The sequence below is a fragment of the Raphanus sativus genome, chromosome 4 (assembly GCF_000801105.2).
Source record: "Raphanus sativus cultivar WK10039 chromosome 4, ASM80110v3, whole genome shotgun sequence".
NCBI classification, from domain to species: domain Eukaryota; kingdom Viridiplantae; phylum Streptophyta; class Magnoliopsida; order Brassicales; family Brassicaceae; genus Raphanus; species Raphanus sativus.
In genome coordinates this window covers 34,831,111-34,848,864 of record NC_079514.1, presented here as the reverse complement: position 1 = coordinate 34,848,864, position 17,754 = coordinate 34,831,111, and the positions used below count along the sequence as shown (strand labels likewise).

General features: G+C 28.9%; 1 protein-coding gene and 1 long non-coding RNA gene across 2 annotated transcripts; both read left to right on the top strand.

Annotated features, from left to right (window-relative positions):
- Positions 1 to 10,102: 10,102 nt before the first annotated feature.
- LOC108853500 (putative ethylene-responsive transcription factor ERF121) lies at positions 10,103 to 10,739 on the top strand. The gene has a single exon (XM_018626914.2). The coding sequence runs from the start codon at positions 10,134 to 10,136 to the stop codon at positions 10,626 to 10,628; it is 495 nt and encodes a 164-aa protein (XP_018482416.1). The 5' UTR covers positions 10,103 to 10,133; the 3' UTR covers positions 10,629 to 10,739.
- A 1,055-nt stretch (positions 10,740 to 11,794) lies between these two features.
- LOC108851878 (uncharacterized) lies at positions 11,795 to 13,388 on the top strand. The gene is made up of 2 exons (XR_001949404.2): positions 11,795 to 12,474; positions 13,124 to 13,388. It is a non-coding gene; the product is annotated as an uncharacterized LOC108851878 (long non-coding RNA).
- The last annotated feature ends 4,366 nt before the right edge of the window (positions 13,389 to 17,754 follow it).

Below are 17,754 nucleotides of genomic sequence, written 5' to 3'. Positions count from 1 at the left end.
CTAACTATACATATTGTATATTTACACATATTTCATTAGAAAAAAAACCAGAAACTCTACATTTTTCAGATGTATGTTTAGTGTTGTCTTTCAGTTTTTATATCGTATATTTACTTATTATTTAGTTTTTTATATTTTATATTTATATATTACAATTTTATTTTTTCTCAAATGATATATTAAGATAGATGTTTAATGTAATATTTCTATTTTATATATTGCAATTTTACTTATTATTTATTTTATATATTTTTCAGATAGATGTTTAGTGTAGTTTTTTTATTTCTTATATTGTATATATAATTTTATAATGTATATTTACTTATCTAATATTACGATATATGTTTAATATAATACTTCTATTTCTTGTATTGTATATTTTATTATGTATTTTACTCTAAATTTTTCAGATAGATGTTTAATTTAGTTTTTTCCATTTTTATATTGTATATTTACTTATTTTTATTTTCTAATTTAGTATATTTACTTATTTAGATTTATTTTTTATATCAAATGATAATATTATAATATATGTTCAATGTAAACTTTTTATTTCTTATATAACATATATTTATTATTTATTTTTCTTATATTTTATATGTATATATTCTAATATTACAATATATGTTCAATGTAATATTTCTAATTCTTATATCGTATATTTACTTATTATTTATTTTTCCTATATTGTATACTTAACTAGAAAAATATTTGTAAATAATAAAAATGTACAACTATAAATTTTTCAGATATATGTCTAATGTAATTTTTCCATTTTCTTATATTTTATAGTTACTTATCATTTATTTTATTGTATTGTATATTTACTTATTCTAATTTTTTATATCAAATGGTACTATTATGATAGATGTTTAATATAATATTTCTATTTCTTATATCATATATTTACTTATTAATTACTTTACTATATATTTTTCAATTGAATGTAGTTTTCGTATTTCTTATATTGTATATTTACTTGTTTTTTGTTTATTTTATTATAATATTACAATAAATGTTTAAAGTAATATTTTCATTTCTTATATTATATATTTACTTTTTATTTATTTTACTATGATTTTTTTCAGATAGATGTTTAATTTAGTTTATTTATATTTCTGATATTATACATTTAGTTTTTATTTATTTTACAATGAATTTTTAGATAGATGTTTAACTCAGAATCACCTTTCAGCAAAGACTTCTGAAGGCTAAAAGTGACTCTTCAGTCAGTTCTGCATCGATCTCAGATAACTACTCCAGGTCCTAGCCTCGACATAATGACCTCATGAAAAATCAACGTCTAAGCCCTGCGAGATCAACTTCAAACAGATCCAACACCTAAAGGATACCTGCTATACTCCGGACTGCTCGGGGAAACACAGCCATACTCCAGGTTCAAATCACGGTCCAGGCCATATAAGAACCTGGAACATGAAGCAATCGAAGCATGTCCTGCCAAGGGGAGCCTGCTGAGATAGGGCAACTCCGGTTGATTCAAGTGCACACAGGTTATTCTTCGATATCAATGACGAAATTGAGCAATAAGGGATAAACTGTTGGAGAAAAATACTCCGAAGTAAAATTCCTCCAGGCCCTGAGCAGGGCACCGGCCTCCAGACTCCTGCCGAAAGGAATCCCGATTCTGACCCCTGCTTCCATCCTTGTCTCCGGGTGAAATGGAAGTTTTCCGATTAAAAAGATTCTTTTATTTTTCCGAATATAGAAGAATTAAATCTACTCCAATCGACATCTACAACTATATAAGGAGAATCAATATTCATAGATTAAAATATTAGAGTTAGACGGCTAGAATTAAGAATTGGGGTTTATACACCTGAAAAGTTGTTGTGCCTGCGCAATCATCAATAAAACAATTTTTTTAGTATCAATTCTTCTTGATTCTTTTTATTCTCTTACTCTTCTATTATTTGGTAATACTCACAAAGATCCTACACAAAAAATTCTAACAAGATGGATGATTGGCTTCAACTTCATTGGAGGCGACTAGGGAAAATGGAGCAGTAGAAGCTTCATCATCTTGTTGACGAGAGATTTAAATCTGATGCAGATGAAACATATGCTGAGCAGTGCCGTGCAAGCACTTTAGGAGGCCTAAAGCAAAAAATAATAATTAAAGCATTCATTCTTATAGTTTAAAATTAATAGTAATACCCATAATTTAAATTCAGAGAAAACATTTTTTTTTTCAAAAGCTATAGAAAAATCTCTTGCATAAATGTTTTTTTCTACAAACACCATTTTTTATAAACTTTAAACAAATCAAAATCACACAAAACAATTTGTGGCAAAGAAAAAAGAAAAAAAAAACTAAATAAACCTTTAAGAATATATGTTGCAAATCATTAAAAGTTTAGGTTACACAATAGAATTAATAATTTCTTTCTTCTACATACAAATCAAAATGGTAGAAAACAATGCGAGGCAAAATAAAATCTAACCAACCTTTAAAATATATAGAGCAAATCTATCTATATTATTAAAGTTGAAGTACATTTGGAGTTTGTTTGGAAATAAGGATAGTAGAATAAATGAAATATATTTAGAAACATGGATAGTAGAATAAATGAGATATGTTTGGAAACATGAATAGTAGAGATGTGTATTTTCTTTTATTTACACATTTAGCCATTGTATTTTCAATAAATTAATAACAAATGAGAATTGTTTAGAAACATGAATAACATATTTTTTATTTATTATTTAATCAATATTAGGTTTTATATATGATTAAACATTTGGTTTAGTTTATTTTAGTAAAATATTTTTATTTTAGTTTCAATCGGTGGAAAATTATGTACCTAAAAATATTGTTCAAAGATATGTTTTTTGAATAAAATAATAACTTAAATCAAAATAATTAAAATGTGTTACATTTATTACCATTTAATTTTTTACTCCATATAATTATTTTACTTGATAAAAAAACTTTTATATTTCATTTAATTTAGCCAAACACATAGAAAGAGGTTTTTTCATTAATTTATAAAATAGTTAGATTATTTGTCCATTTAGGTATATGGTGTTTCTTTCGAGTATCGTTTTTTTGTTTGAAACCAAATCCCGCTTGAATATTATAAACGTATGTGTGGATTTTGAGGTTGGTCATTCTGGATCTGGATGAATTCGGTTCTGATGTATAGGAACCTTAAAATATCTAAATAACCAATGTATCTAAAACGGGTTCGGATATTTATAACAAAAATAGCCATATAACCTTATTCGGTCCATGTCTTTTGAATATTGTTAGTTATATTATGATACATCTAAAATATATAACACTAATTATGAAAAATAAATATTGGTGTATAAAAATATATTTCAGGGTAGTTAGTTCAGTTGAAATAAATATATTTAAATTATTTATATGAACTGAAAAAGAAATCAATATAAAAAGTAGTGTACATTTGGATTCAAAATCATTTCTTTTAACCACTAACTACACATATATATTGATTTGTATACAAATTTAAATTACAATGTAAATATTTAACTAATATAGAAATATGTCACATTGTTTAAACAAAATATCAATGTAAAAGTATTGTATAATTGCGTTATAAAATCATTTATTTTAACAACAAGCCAAATAAATATGTTGATTGGAGAAAGAATAAAACAGAGCCAGAGAAATATATAATTTACTAGAGACGCTCTATGTGTCGAATTTATTATAAAAAAAGTTTTACTAAGATAAAAATACATTCAATAATTATAAACAAATAATATATTTTATAAAAGTGAAAAATAATAAAAGCGCGGGTCAAAATCTAGTATATATTACAAATCGTTGAAAACTTTAGGTAACAACTACAAAAGCAGCGTCTGTAGTTCAACTTACACTCCTTCAAAGATTCTTTAATCACTATACCATAAAATGAGTTATTGATAGTAGAGGCCCTAATACTTATATGTTATCTGGGGCCTAGGGCAAATGCCTTTTTCATTACATCATAAGCACGCAGTGCCGTGCGAGCACTTTAGGAGGCCTAAGGCAAAAAAAAATAATTAAAGCATTCATTCTTATAGTTTAAAATTAATAGTAATACCCATAATTTAAATTCAGAGAAAACAATTTTTTTTCAAAAGCTATAGAAAAATCTCTTGCATAAATGTTTTTTCTACATACACCATTTTTATAAACTTTAAACAAATCAAAATCACACAAAACAATTTGTGGCAAAGAAAAAAGAAAAAAAAAACTAAATAAACCTTTAAGAATATATGTTGCAAATCATTAAAAGTTTAGGTTACACAATAGAATTAATAATTTCTTTCTTCTACATACAAATCAAAATGGTAGAAAACAATGCGAGGCAAAATAAAATCTAACCAACCTTTAAAATATATAGAGCAAATCTATATTATTAAAGTTGAAGTACATTTGGAGTTTGTTTGGAAATAAGGATAGTAGAATAAATGAAATATATTTGGAAACATGGATAGTAGAATAAATGAGATATGTTTGGAAACATGAATAGTAGAGATGTGTATTTTCTTTTATTTACACATTTAGCCATTGTATTTTCAATAAATTAATAACAAATGAGAATTGTTTAGAAACATGAATAACATATTTTTATTTATTATTTAACCAATATTAGGTTTTATATATGATTAAACGTTTGGTTTAGTTTATTTTACTAAAATATTTTTATTTTAGTTTCAATCGGTGGAAAATTATGTACCTAAAAATATTGTTCAAAGATATGTTTTTTTGAATAAAATAATAACTTAAATCAAAATAATTAAAATGTGTTACATTTATTACCATTTAATTTTTTACTCCATATAATTATTTTACTTGATAAAAAAACTTTTATATTTCATTTAATTTAGCCAAACACATAGAAAGAGTTTTTTTTCATTAATTTATAAAATAGTTAGATTATTTGTCCATTTAGGTATATGGTGTTTTTTTCGAGTATCGTTTTTTTGTTTGAAACCAAATCCCGCTTGAATATTATAAACGTATGTGTGGATTTTGAGGTTGGTTATTCTGGATCTGGATAAATTCGGTTCTGATGTATAGGAACCTTAAAATATCTAAATAACCAATGTATCTAAAACGGGTTCGGATATTTATAACAAAAATAGCCATATAACCTTATTCGGTCCATGTCTTTTGAATATTGTTAGTTATATTATGATAGATCTAAAATATATAACACTAATTATGAAAAATAAATATTGGTGTATAAAAATATATTTCAGGGTAGTTAGTTCAGTTGAAATAAATATATTTAAATTATTTATATGAACTGAAAAAGAAATCAATATAAAAGTAGTGTACATTTGGATTCAAAATCATTTCTTTTAACCACTAACTACACATATATATTGATTTGTATACAAATTTAAATTACAATGTAAATATTTAACTAATATAGAAATATGTCACATTGTTTAAACAAAATATCAATGTAAAATTATTGTATAATTGCGTTCTAAAATCATTTATTTTAACAATAAGCCAAATAAATATGTTGATTGGAGAAAGAATAAAACAGAGCCAGAAAAATATATAATTTACTAGAGACGCTCTATGTGTCGAATTTATTATAAACAAAGTTTTACTAAGATAAAAATACATTCAATAATTATAAACAAATAATATATTTTATAAAAGTGAAAAATAATAAAAACGCAGGTCAAAATCTAGTATATTTTACAAATCGTTGAAAACTTTAGGTAACAACTACAAAAGCAGCGTCTGTAGTTCAACTTACACTCCTTCAAAGATTCTTTAATCACTATACCATAAAATGAGTTATTGATAGTAGAGGCCCTAATACTTATATGTTATCTGGGGGCCTAGGACAAATGCCTTTTTCATTACATCATAAGCACGGCTCTGTAAGCACGGCTCTGATGCTGAGCAGTCTTCGGATACTTCAGTTCAATCAAAGGTGGGTTCTCTTACTGCTTAAACCTATTTCGCAGCCTTTTTGCGATTTTGTTTTTCTGACCATCTGTAAAACTTTTTGTCTTCAGACAAAGTGGCCAGAACAATCTGAGGAGCTATTAGTACTGATTGTTAACTCACAGAAAACTCTTGATTCGGCTGTTCCAAAAGGTTGTCCAGAGCCTAGACGACAACCACACTCTGCTCAAAAGATTGGTCATGTTTAAGACAGAGCGCCTAAACATTTGCAACCAAATTTAGTTAGTCTTGTTCCTAAATTGGTTGAGCATTCGGAACATCCACTAGCTGCTAATGCACTTATCGAACGGCTTCAAAAGCCTGAAGCTGAACCAGCATTGCCTTAACCAGTAAGTCGTCTCTTAGCCTTTCTCCTGTTATGAAGACTTTCTTGTGAGTTCGAGGCATAAAATCCCTAAAAATAGTGTCAGTTCATTTAATGAACTAAAAGTTTATACATCTTCGTTATCTGAAGTTTTTTCTGTGGCACAGGTATACCGTATACAATGCTCTTAGCCAGTTAAATTGTGACACTGAAGTATGGGAGCACATTCAATTTCAGTCACTTGAGCTTCTGAATGACTCAGATGAGGAAATTCTTGTGGTGGCCATTCATTTCATATTTAAAACTACCTCACAGTGCCAACACCTACCTGGAGCCGTAAGCATTTTGTGTCTCATTTATTCTCTTTAGCTGCGATCAAATATTTCCCTAGTCTGGGTGCTGATGTATCTGTTTGCGTCCTTTAGTATTTGAGAAAAACTGTACACTGTTGGGCTCAGAATGAGATTGCCGAAATGATACATAGGAACATCAACTGTGACGACAGTCTAGATGGCAATTTTGGGACATTACCCTTCGGCCCTTTTAGATTAATGAAAATTATTCCATCTCCGAAATGGAAAATCTGATGGATAAGCATGAATTCTATGCAAATAGCCAGTTTTTTTATGTCTACATACTGCTCGAAATATTGTCCATATCCTCTCTACATGTGGAGGCATCTCAAACTTTCGAAAGAGCTATTGGTCGAGGAACCATTGTTGTTCAGTGTGCTGCTATGGTCCTTGAAAAACGACGTGTACAAGGGCCAAATCTGAGTGCTACTAGTGGGGATCCAGTATTGGAGGGAAAAATCAGTGAGGAAGAAACCACTGGATGGATTGAGTTCAGGGCACTCCTTAATCTTGCGGAGGCATTAATTAGCTCATTCAAAAGATCCTCAAGTGAGGGGATTTGTCGAAAGGCTATGCGCAGTATTATTCAAATGGTTTCCTGATCAGCCTTTTAGGGTTCAAATACTAAGGAAACTTGTAGATAGATTCACCAGCCCTACGAGTAGCAACCAAGAGTTAGACTTAGAGTTGCGGATTCTTAAAATAGATATAAACTCAAAAATTAATAATATCATTAATATTTATTTCCCATTATTTTAATATTTATTTCAACAATAATGAGTAAAATTACATAAAATAAAACAAACAAAATTAAAAATAGGCATAGTCATAATAATAATAAAAAGAATATATTGTAACATCCCGAATTGTGATATATGGAAATGTTTAAGAGAATTGATTTGGCTAGCTATATCATCAAAGTTGACTTACTTTTTCCGTCGTACATCCGTTTAAAACTCCAGAGTTAAGCGTGATTGGACTGGAGTAGTGAAAGGATGAGTGACTTATCGGAAAGTGATTCGCGATAGCGTGCGTGTGAAGCCAAAGTACGGAAAAGGTCATGTGGTGATTGCAGGATCAATAAATAATGATTTCGAGAATTTGGAAAAACTAACGGACTGACCGTTGGAACGGGATGGGCTCACGGGCTGAGAGAGCGGACGTGGGTGGTCCATTAGCTGTGGGCGTTCAGGGCGTTACAAGTGGTATCCGAACTGGTTAGCCATCTCAGTTCTGATCTGAAAGACGTCTTGAGACTTGTCGTGGGTGTAACGAGGGCGTTGCGATCTTTGAGAAGGGTGAATTGTAACATACCTATCTGTGATATCTGGAAAAACTTAAGAAAATTGATTTGGCTACCTATATCACCAAAGTTGACTTACTTTTTCTGTCACACAACCGTTTAGAACTCTAGAGTTAAGCGTGTTTGGGCTGGAGTAGTGAAAGGGTAGGTAACTTATCGGAAAGTGATTCGTGATACCGTGTGAGTGAAGCCGAAGTACGAGGAAATGTCATGTGATGATTGTAGGATCATTAAACAATGATTTCAAGCTTTCGGAAAAATTAATGAACCGACAGTCAGATAGGATGAGATCCACGGACCGAGTGAGCAAACATGGATGACTTATCAATTGTGGACGTTACATATAGTCTCCTTACCATTTCAATTGTCCTATTAAAAACTCAATCAAACTACAATGAGAGTAAAGCTGGATTTTCTTAGAACAAACAAGTCAACAGAAAAATCCGACAACAAAGTAAGAGATAAACCAAATAAACAATATTAATATATAATATAAAACCAAAAATTTTAAACTAAAGAAAATACTATAGATATATAAAGAAAACAACTTTCGGGCGGACCGATCCTAACAATATTACATAAATCAAACACATTAAAGTGGAGAGTTTGAGTTATATAGCTTAATAATATAGCCATTGTATCTCCGTTACATACTAGGATCCTTTATGTTTTAATCAAGAAACATTACAATATTGTTTTGTAACCATGTGTCATTACGAAAATGAAATTCATAATTTTTAGAAAAATAGGTTGGTCCATCTTAATATATATTATATTTTATTAAAATAACTATCAAATTGATAAATAATGTACAAAAGAATATTCTCGTACTTTTCTTAAATAAAACTACGGAATTAGTTAATATGATTAACGTATGTATGACAATTAATAATTATGAGTAATAAATATTTGATAACATTTTTTGTATCTTAGCTCTTTTTTATTTTATAATATTAAAAGATATTAAATAATCACATTAACATATAAAATTAGATTTTTTTATTATATGTTATATTTTGAATTTTTTAAAACGACTATGAATTATTAGAAATTTTAAAATACCATTTTGAAAATTTTGTGATCAATGGCTTAATTTGTTTTGTTATAACAAGATACAAATTATTATAAAATTGTATTAATATGGATTTTATTTAATAAATATTCAAATTAAATAATATATATATATATATATATATATATATATATATACAGCTAACGACTTAAACCAAGAAAATTAGCTGCATCAATTTAGTCATCTAGTTAAAATCCTTCAAAACTATGTGGAAGAATAAGGTCAAAGTTATTTCGATTTTGGAAACATGGTGATAAAACCATTAACATGGTTCTTAGTGATGTTAAAATAAAGCAATAAAAACATTGTAGAACATATTTTGTAATAAAAAATCCACTTGATACCACATTACGGTTTTTATAGGTATAAATAAGGTGATAAAAGTTTTAAGCTCAAATCGATCAGATTCATCATAAATTCAAAATAGATTTTGATCCACAATTACAATTACAAATGTTCAACCCAATATATAGATGATTATATAGAAAAACATAATTGTATGCATAGTGAAAAAATTCAAACACATATACATATTTAATTTATCAATAATATATATTTTTAATTTTTATTATATAAACTTCACCATGGGTACGTAGGTCTTGTCCTGTTAGAGCATAATTATCGGGAGGTTTTAAAGGGGAACCCACAAATTTACTAAAACCAAGAGGAGAAATCGCCAGATAAGAGGTGCTTGCGGTAGTTTTTTGCACTGTTCACGGATTCCACCAACACGTGACAATCCGCGGTTGGTGCGATTTTAATTTTTGTTTATTTTTTTAGTCTAAAAAAGTAAAAAAAAATTATGAAACCGTAATGAGTTTTAGGGATAAAGATGATCTTGTAATGTAAAAGTATTTAACCAGAAAATAATAACAACTTTACGCGCTGCGTGTGCACCTTTACTAGCATAACGCGGCAAGCTTTTTCGCCCTATAATATGAATACGAAGTTTCTAATTGTGGAATGTTAACGTAGTTGCTAGGCTTTTGGGGCACATAAATAGTGTATAATAGAATCCGGATTGGTCACTCTCAAAGAATAATGTTAAAAGGCAACGTACGTCTCCATGCATCCCCTATACTATATAAATCATAGATAGATACTCGGTCTCGATATTTCTCCAAGTCTTTACAAAAATGGATTATTCAGACAACGCCCCCTCTGATGCTCAAAACCCTATCGCACCACGTCCTCCTGCTTTGTACTTGACAAGAGATCAAGAGCATCAGATCATGGTCTCTGCACTGCGACAAGTGATATCTAACGTCGGGAGTGACACGTCATCATCAAACGGGATCACCGGCGGAGCTCTTCCCCCTCCGGATGCTGGTCCCTGTCCTCTCTGCGGCATCACTGGTTGCTACGGCTGCGCTTTCCAACAGAGGGACAATGAGACAAAAAAGGAGAAGAAATACAAAGGAGTGAGGAAAAAGCCATCGGGTAAATGGTCGGCGGAGATATGGGATCCAAGTTTGAAAATAAGGAGATGGCTTGGAATGTTTCCAACGGCGGAGATGGCTGCGCGTGCATACGACGAGGCTGCGGCTGAGTTTATCGGGAGAATATCAGCGAGACGTGGCCAAATGAACGGACGAGGAGTCAAGGAGTTAAGCGGAGGCGGAGATGACTGAGAAAGCGAGAAGGGTCGGTGTGAGAGATGGAAATGATATATATTATATACAAGTGAAATCATATAAACTATAATAAAACCATATATGCTCTGTGAGAGATAAATAGTATACTTTCTACGTACATTGCATTAAAATTGCTGGCTAGTTTCTATTGTTTTTTTTTTTTTGAAAAAAACTAGTTTCTATTGTTTTGTCGTTTCTTTACTCAAGATGAGAGTTTTAATTCTCTGTGAGAGTCCAAGACATGCATCAAACTCCTAACCAAGCACACTTTGTTAGGAAATCTTCTAGACTCTTTTTGTTAGAGCATTCTCGACTTTGTTATGTTAAAATTTTCAATTTTACATCCTTGAGCTTGTTTAGCAATTGCACACTAATTACTTGTAGTTTTTCTACATCATTGGTCTTCTCATGTTGAACTCCATATATTTTTTTTTTGAACAAAAGCCAAGTATATATGGCCTAATCATAAAACACTTTAACCTGGAAAAAAAAAACTAAATCCTTGCCCTTTAACTCACAAAACACTTAAAGTTATCCTGTAAAAAAGAAACCAAATCGTTGTCCCTTAACCAAATACTCTTTATTCTAGAGCTCGATCGGCACAAAACAAGTGCTTGCAAATTTTCAGGTATTTGCTACTTAGTTTGACTCGTTCTAATTGTTTGATCTAGTAGTTGTATTTGGTTTGTTTGAATCGAGTACTCCAAAATAGTACTTGCAATTACTTGATTTGATTTGTTACTTACAAAAATAAATACTTAACTACTTTTAATACATAAAGTAACTATTTTAACGAATACTATTTTTCAGAGAGTGATTAGTGTTTTGTAGCAGATAACAATTATTTTAGAACAAGTTATGAGTAATACGTAACTGGTATCAAGGCAAAATAAATAAGAATGTCTAGAACATCATGGCCCAGACGAGTTTCTTCCTGCATCCAGATTGCGAGTTTGAACTCTGTTAGAGGGAACAAAATCATGATTTCTGGACACCAACACGAATATGGATCCATGTTTTATGGTTCATTTGCATACCTGGAGAGAGGGTCTATCCGTGAGCTGCACTTCCTCTTGAAAATTAGTTTAGGCCCTTCCATAGATTCGAGATACTCCCAGATTAATCAAAAAAAAAGAATACTTGATATTTTTTAGTAAGGCCCTGTTCGTTTCCTCATTCAACTGAGCCATTTGAATGAAGCTGAGTGCGTTGTTCGTTTGGACACAAAAAGTACGATTCATTCAAATGGCTCAGTTGAATGACTTTCGAAAATTTAGTTTTAATTCTGCAAACCAGTTGACTGAACCGAATCGGATCATTTGGCTGGAACTGGTTCAGTCAAAATACGAAAATGTCGATATTGCCCTTGATAAAACTCAAATATTACAAACCTAATTTTATTATTTTTTCAGTCTCATCGTTCTCTCTCTCTGCCGACAAACCTCTCAAATCTCATCTTCTCACTCGCCACCATGAAAGGAGCTTGAAGCTCTCACCTCACCGTCGCTCTCTCGCCATCTCTCTCGTCGTCTCTCTCACCATCTCTCTCGCCGTCTCTCTCTCGCCATCTCTCTCGTCGTCTCTCTCACCATCTCTCTCGCCGTCTCTCTCGCCACCATGAAAGGAGCTTGAAGCTCGCCGTCTCTCTCTCTCGTCATCTCTCTGCCATCTTTCTCTCTCTCGCCATCTCTCTCTCGCCGTGTCTCTCTCTCTCTCGCCATCTCTCTCTCGCCGTCTCTCTCGCCATCTCTCTCTCGCCGTCTCTCTCGCCATCTCTCTCTCGCCGTCTCTCTCGCCGTGTCTCTCTCGCCGTCATCTCTCTCACCGGTTTGATCTTCTGTGGGTCTGTTCTCTGTTCTCTGTCGAGATTGTTTGTGGGTTTGTTCATAGAGAGATCTCAAATGTTCATTTGTGTTTGATGAGCTATAATACTGCAGATTAATGAGCTTTAGATTTCTTGTTTTGTTCATAGAGTAATCATTGTGTTCATAGAGAGATGTTCATTTGTGTTCATAGATTAATGAGCTTTAGATTCTTGTTGTGTTCATAGAGAAGCTTTAGTTTATGGAACGTACTGACTCTGTCTCTCTTTTCAACTTGATTATAAACCATATGACATGAAGCTATTGTTCTTCAAGAGTATTCTAACGCAAAGCTTGAGAAAGTATGAGCTTTAGATTCTTGTCTGTTTTTCTCTTTGCACATCTTCGTTGGTTAACCAACAGAGCAAAGCAACATTCATATTTTTTATAGCATTTCCTTAGTTATTTTTTTTCTTGGTCTTACATTTTTGTGTTGAACAACTACGAGTCTACTAGTACTTCCATACTAGCATCATACAGGTATGTCTCTTTATGTTTGTAGATATGTCTCTAGAATGCTGTGTGCTTTATGGGTCTCTTTAGATGGCTTTATTGCATTATATTGTAGATATGCAGATGTGTCGTTTTTAATGCTTTCTCTGACGTGAACATTTTACTCTCATTTGACAGGTTTTGATTGGATCATCTCTTGGAATTGGATGAGGAATGACGTGAACATTTTGCTCTCATTTTTTTTTTATCAAACTCAAGTTTGTTATTTTTAAAACCTTGTTACCAATGCTTTTGAAACTTTATTGTTGTTGCTTTTGAAACTTTATATCACATTATGTTATGTGGGTTTTCATTTTCTAGATTTAAATATCTTGAAACTTTATATCACATTATGTTAATATGTGGATTCTCATCTTATTAAATATTTTGAAACTTTATTACATTCTATAATGTTGGTTCTCATTTATAAAACTCATAAATTTATGAATTTATGAATGTCAAAATACAAATTTAAATATTTGAAACTTATAAATTTATGAATATCAAAATGCATATTTAAATAAATTTTTATTAACTTATATGAAAAAAAAATTATAAATGTCAAAATGATAATTTTAAAATAATTTAGTGTAAATATATTTTATACTAAATAATAAAAATTAGTATACTTAAAATTAATATCAAACATATGATTAATTCAAAATAAGGATATATATGTAATTTGTATATCAGGTTCATTTGAATGGAAATTACAAATGGAGAAACAAACATACAATTCATTCAAATGATTCATTTAGATGGCTCATCTAGATGGAGAAACGAACAACCCCTAAAATCTGGATGGATCATCTGAATGGATCATATAAATAGATCATTTGAATGAATATTAAAAATGGAGAAACGAACAGGCCCTAAATTTGTTGATTTGCTAACTTTTTTTTAGAACTGATTTGCTATAAAATAAAGACCAAAAATATTGACCTTCTCTCTCCTATTTTCTATTCTTTTTTATAAATTGTTGTGATATTTATTATACTCTCTGTTGTTTATAGATGTAATTAGTTCTAGGAAAAAATGTGTTTTAAAATATAAGTTGTTTTAATATTTCAGTGGTTTTTTATTTTATTGAAAATTATATAACCAATAAAATAATATATTTTCATGGTTGGATAAATTTATACATTTAATGATATTTTATTTTGAAAATTAACAGTTTTTTAATATCAATACATTTAAGGACAACTACTTACATTTAAAAAAGTATTATTTTGGAAGTGCTCTAAAGTTGTATTTATCATTAATATTTATCTATCACCTTAATATTATAATTACGTTAATATTAGTTTTTAGAAAGTAAAAAATAGAAAATGGCTTCTAAATTTTTATTTTATAAAACAACATTTTAGTAGTTGAAATAAATTTTAAATCTACATCATATACAGATAAATCCATATATCCTACATACTAAATTTTATGGGAAACTATGCAATTACAACCGAACAATCTCGTAATAAAATAATATTGGTTATCATTTGACATATATTCTATTAATTCTCCAGCATGACCAATTGATATTAGTTGTATCCACTTTTTAAATTTTATTTTTAATAACTAACTACCATTAATCACATATAAATATACTCCAATACTTACACGTAATTTTTCAGTTTATTAAAACTTCTCTTTCCTATATTCTAGAGAAATATTTTTTGTTCAATTTATAACCCACGTTTTTGAATAACAACCGCCAGTATTTGGCATGTAATTATCTATAACTATTCTTTGATTCTCCATGCCTCATACCATTATATATATATATATATATATATAATATCAATAACAATTAATAGCATTTATATTACTATGTTTACATATAAATAAATAAATATGCCAACTTTTGTTTTAAATTTATGGATAAAAATATTTGGGTAATTTGATTAATAAATAGTATTTTAGTATATATAGTTATTTAGAAACTAAATATAATTAATATTTGTGGGTATATAATTTTATTTTAAAAAATTGGATGTATTTGGTTTACGGTTTAGTTCCGGTTCAAAAGGCGGATATATTTGAAAAAATCGATTTGCGGATACATATTATGAATATTTTATTTGGAAAGGTGCGGGTTGGTAGATTTTGGATTGCAGGTACCCGCCAACCCGAAAAGCATTTAAAAAATGAAAAGAAAAGTAATTTTTTAAAAAAATATGGTAATTTAAAAAAAAAATTAAATTTTAAAAATATATAATTTTATTATAAATATATATTTTATATTAATTAAATTAAAAAATTATTTTATAAAAATTTATAACCCGCTGATAACTGCCAAATTAAATGGGCGGGTGCCAGTGCAAATTATTTGTTTGCGGGTTGTGCAGGTCATATTTTTGACCAAAACAAAACTGAAATCCGCGGGTTCGCGGGTTCGACCGGCAACCCAGCCCTAAAAGAACGTATACCCCATCTGCCAAATTAAATGGGAGGGTTCCAGTAAAAATTATTTGTTTGCGGGTTGTGCGGGTCATATTTTTGACCAAAACAAAACTAAAACCCGCGTGTTAACGGGTTCGACCGTCAACCCAGCCCTAACAGAGCATATACCGGATCAATTTTTAAATTTCTATTATTTAATAAAATATATTTTGATTAATATTTATACAAAAATACGATTACAAATATAAAATAAATATTTAATCACAAAAACACACAAATATGAAAATTAAATTAAAACAAAAAATATATCCGCCCTTTAAAGGACGGTTCAAAATCTAGTATACTTTAAAGTTTCAAAGTGGTTGGTGGCCTACCTTCTGAATTATGTATTTTATATATTATATTTCTTTTAGGGACCATTTTACATACATACATTTTCAATAAGTTCTATCAACTGACTTTTATTTAATTAAATATATTTTATTAGTCATCTGATTCTTTTTGTTACTATTTGTACTGTATAATGTTGCAATCGAACCTCATATATATATACTATAAACAATCTTACGTCTTTAGTGTTTACGCATTTCCCCAATACTAGTTGATATATCTTGTATGTATCCTAATATCTAATATATTAAAACAGAAGTACAAAAATAAAATAACCCTAACTTTTCTCTAATATTTACAAAGGATTGCCGCTAGCATATTTACAAAAGATTGCAAGATTTTAAATTAAATGAAAAATCGTTTTTGTCAACCTTATATTTCGCTAACATATAATAGCTTTAATACTGTTTTCCTAAAATCACGTGATACTTTACCTATTATCCTTCACATATCTCAATTACAATCCAAAATTGTGATTTAGTTTTTAAAAAATTAATCTTACGTGATAGATACCCTAATATCTTAGCATGTATCTGTAAAGTAAGGATAGCTCGACTTCTGCACTACTAAACAGAGTCAAAATGTCTTTAAATAAGAGTGTCTCATTAATTACTCAAACATTAAAAAAATACGGCAATAATAATTAATAAACCCAACATATCTTCTAATATATTAAAACAGAAGTACAAAAATAAAATAACCCTAACTTTTCTCTAATATTTACAAAGGATTGCCACTAGCATATTTACAAAGGATTGCAAGATTTTAAATTAAATGAAAAATCATTTTTGTCAACCTTATATTTCGCTAACATATAATAGCTTTAATACTGTTTTCCTAAAATCACGTGATACTTTACTTATTATCCTTCACATATCTCAATTACAATCCAAATTGTGATTTAGTTTTTAAAAAATTAATCTTACGTGATAGATACCCTAATATCTTAGCATGTATCTGTAAAATAAGGATAGCTCGACTTCTGCACTACTAAACAGAGTCAAAATGTCTTTAAATAAGAGTGTCTCATTAATTACTCAAACATTAAAAAAATATGGCAATAATAATTAATAAACCTAACATATAGTATTCATTATTTTTTCCTATTTTACTATTTATGTGTGTGTTTGGAAATAATTAATTAACATATCTTTAAATAGTTAATGAACAATATTGTTTTTAAATTTATGTAATTATATTTTTATTATTTATTAGTAATAACTAAACATAAAAGTCACATAAAAAGAATAATTTATATAATATATAAATATATTATGTTACATATATTTTAATATATACAACAATTTTATTATACATTATCATAAAATTTTGATCCATAAAAAAATACATTTGTGCAGATATACAGGTCATATTCTAAAAAGTATGAATGATACAATTGATGGTATAAAATAAATTACTCAATATAAACTATAAATTATTGTGTTTAGAAATGTCATATTAAATAATTATTTAATCGGGTAAAATTTTGAAATATATACTGTCACTTATACAAATAAATACTTATTACAAATTTAGATCACATTCCTAACTATTTTAACTAATTATAATTTAAAAAAAAAATTTGCTAACCAAGTTTAAATTCATATATTCAATATCTTCATAATCTTTAGTATAACAATAGTATTTAGAAAGTTAACCAAGAACCAATTAAAATTAGAAATTATATTCATAAATCAATTATGTTGACATGTACAATCAACCAAGACAGTTATGATCTTCCAAAACACGATTTATAAAATATTTTCACAATACATACAGTTTCTCTATTTTGAAAACTATGGATACAACTATACAAATCTAATATTATATGAAATAAATTACCTATGAAATTTTTTTTTTTTACAAATGTTATAACTAACGTATCAATTTTTAATACTATCTATTTTTCTTACTTTTTATGCATAAATCTAATTACAAATTTTGAATTTGTTTATATGATGTCCAATATTAAATATCGATCA

Coding starts and splice junctions, on each gene's coding strand:
- LOC108853500 (XM_018626914.2), top strand. CDS start 10,134: ATGGATTATTCAGACAACGCCCCCTCTGATGCTCAAAACCCTATCGCA.